Here is a 2,129-nt window from a genome sequence, read left to right as displayed (position 1 = left end):
GTCAAATTCAACCAGAGTTGTTTCCATGTAGATCTACAGCTGTTTTTCATGTGCTTAGAAATAGTTCTCAGCATCATCTCACTGTGTTTTAAGAGTTTAATCCATTGAATAACATTTTCATTGCTGTCATCCCTCATAAGTGACTGTCTTCTTTACGTACCAGGGTCATTGTTCTGTGTCCCTACTCGCAGACGTAATGGCTATTCCCTAGCCTGTGTGGCAGAGAGAGTTTCATAGAAACATTCATTTGTTTTATGTGAACTAGATCTGCTGAAAGATTACTGTTACTTAATGGGCTGTGAAAGTTGGTAAAGCAAAAAAATGTTATATATTTACATATCTCTATTCCACCAGTGTGTCAGCCAAGCATAAAAATCTTACTAATACTGAAAAACAGAGAGTGTCTTCTCTGACATAACTTCTGGCAGCCTGCAGTGGTGAAACTGTAAGTCTGCAGCCATGGTAGAGATGTGAGCTTAGCTGATGAACCCCATGTCAGTCTATGTGCAGCCACAGCTTAGTTACTGATCTTAGAGCAGCTGTGTATACATCAGCCCAGTCTCCTCAATGTCCATACCACCTCAGTGACATGACAAGCTTGTGCACCATAGCAGCAACTGTATACACTTACAAACTTCCTTTGCCTGTTCTTCCAAAAATAAGGCAGTAATGGGCTCCTGTTTGCATCCCAGCTATGGTGTCACCAGTTGCTTTATATACCCACAGGTAACAATTGGTGTGTGCTGTCAGTGTGCCCCTCTGAAATGCCTTCTGCAAGTTAGATAGAATTATGTCTACAGTTTGACATCAGTGAGCCCTTGGACATTTCAGTCTGCATGGTGGATAAAGGCAAGTGGTCATATTCTTCCATTGATGCAGTTACTGAATTATGTTGGCAGCTCAGGATCAGTGACTTCACTTCTTTTTTGAAGTTGCTGTTTAGGAAACCATAGATAACAGGGTTAACACAGGTAGAAGCCATAGCTACCAGGTGGCACAATGAGAAAATCAGGTTGTGGTGGCAAGGTGAAATGATTTTGTAATTCCAGTCCACGATTGTGTTGAAAACATGCAGTGGTAGCCAGCAAACAGCAAAAGCAGCAACCATGGATGCTAACAAAATGTTTATCCTTTTCAGTTGAACTGCTCGGTTGCTGTACTCACTCTTTTCAAACATGTCCTTTCTCTTCTGTAGGCGTAAGTAGATACGCAGGTAGCAAAGGATAATGAAGAACAGTGGGATGCAGTATTGCAAGAGCAGTAAAGTGGTGGTGTAGATAAGTTTGTGTTGCTCAGAAGGCCATGAGTTGTGGCATATGGCCTTATCAGTGGAGAAATTCATGAAGTGTGAGAGCTGCTCATACAAATCATTAGATAAGATGGATGTGGTCAAAAAGGGTAGGGACATGAGACATGCTAAAGTCCAAATTACTCCAATTCCTAAATAGGCTTGTGAGATATTTGGCCTCCAGCCAGTTGGGTTTATGATGAGCTGGTGTCTTTCCAGAGCAATAAGGACAAGGGAAAGGATTGACACCGTCACAGTTGTGCACTGAGTGAAAGAGGTCATTTTGCACATGACTTCTCCAAATATCCAGTAGTCCATCATGGTGTAAACAACGGTGAAAGGCAGGCAGACAAGACACATAAACAAGTCTGAAATTATTAAGTTGGAAATTAGGATGTTGGTGACGTTGGCCTTTTCCTTCTGCCTGGCAATGACGGCAATCAGACAGATGTTTCCCACAATGCCTAGGATAGTCTCCAAGCTGTAAGAGGTGGCCAGAAAGACAGTAAGGTCAGTGATGTTTCTGCACTGGCTGGAAATGTTCATGGGGAAGCTTCGGTTTAAGCTCCAGTTCTTACTGTTCAGGAAATGAAAACCATCATTAACAGCCCTTGTCTTATTCATCTTGAGCCCCAAAATATTTATCCAAAAGGATGACAGTCAAACACAGCCTGGGTCTTCTGGGGCCAGCCTAATAAGGGTTTTCTCTGTTCTGTCTGGCCGTGGAAGATCTGGGTGTATCTGCAAAGGAAAGAAAAAATACTGTAAGTTATGCTGCAAGAAATTACTCAAAAGGGTAAGGAGGGAGACAGGGAAGCAAATGCCAGGGATTCTGTATATA

At 42.3% G+C, this 2,129-nt stretch overlaps 1 protein-coding gene across 1 annotated transcript; it reads right to left on the bottom strand.

Annotated features, from left to right (window-relative positions):
* Window positions 1-778: 778 nt before the first annotated feature.
* LOC103797329 (neuropeptide Y receptor type 4-like) lies at window positions 779-1,912 on the bottom strand. Its single transcript, XM_009069535.1, has one exon. The coding sequence runs from the start codon at window positions 1,910-1,912 to the stop codon at window positions 779-781; it is 1,134 nt and encodes a 377-aa protein (XP_009067783.1).
* Between the last annotated feature and the right edge of the window lie 217 nt (window positions 1,913-2,129).

The sequence above is a fragment of the Acanthisitta chloris genome, unplaced genomic scaffold (genome assembly GCF_000695815.1).
Source record: "Acanthisitta chloris isolate BGI_N310 unplaced genomic scaffold, ASM69581v1 scaffold7152, whole genome shotgun sequence".
Taxonomy (NCBI): Eukaryota; Metazoa; Chordata; class Aves; order Passeriformes; family Acanthisittidae; genus Acanthisitta; species Acanthisitta chloris.
The sequence above is the reverse complement of the archived record's forward strand: the minus strand, read 5'-3'. Positions and strand labels throughout refer to the sequence as shown.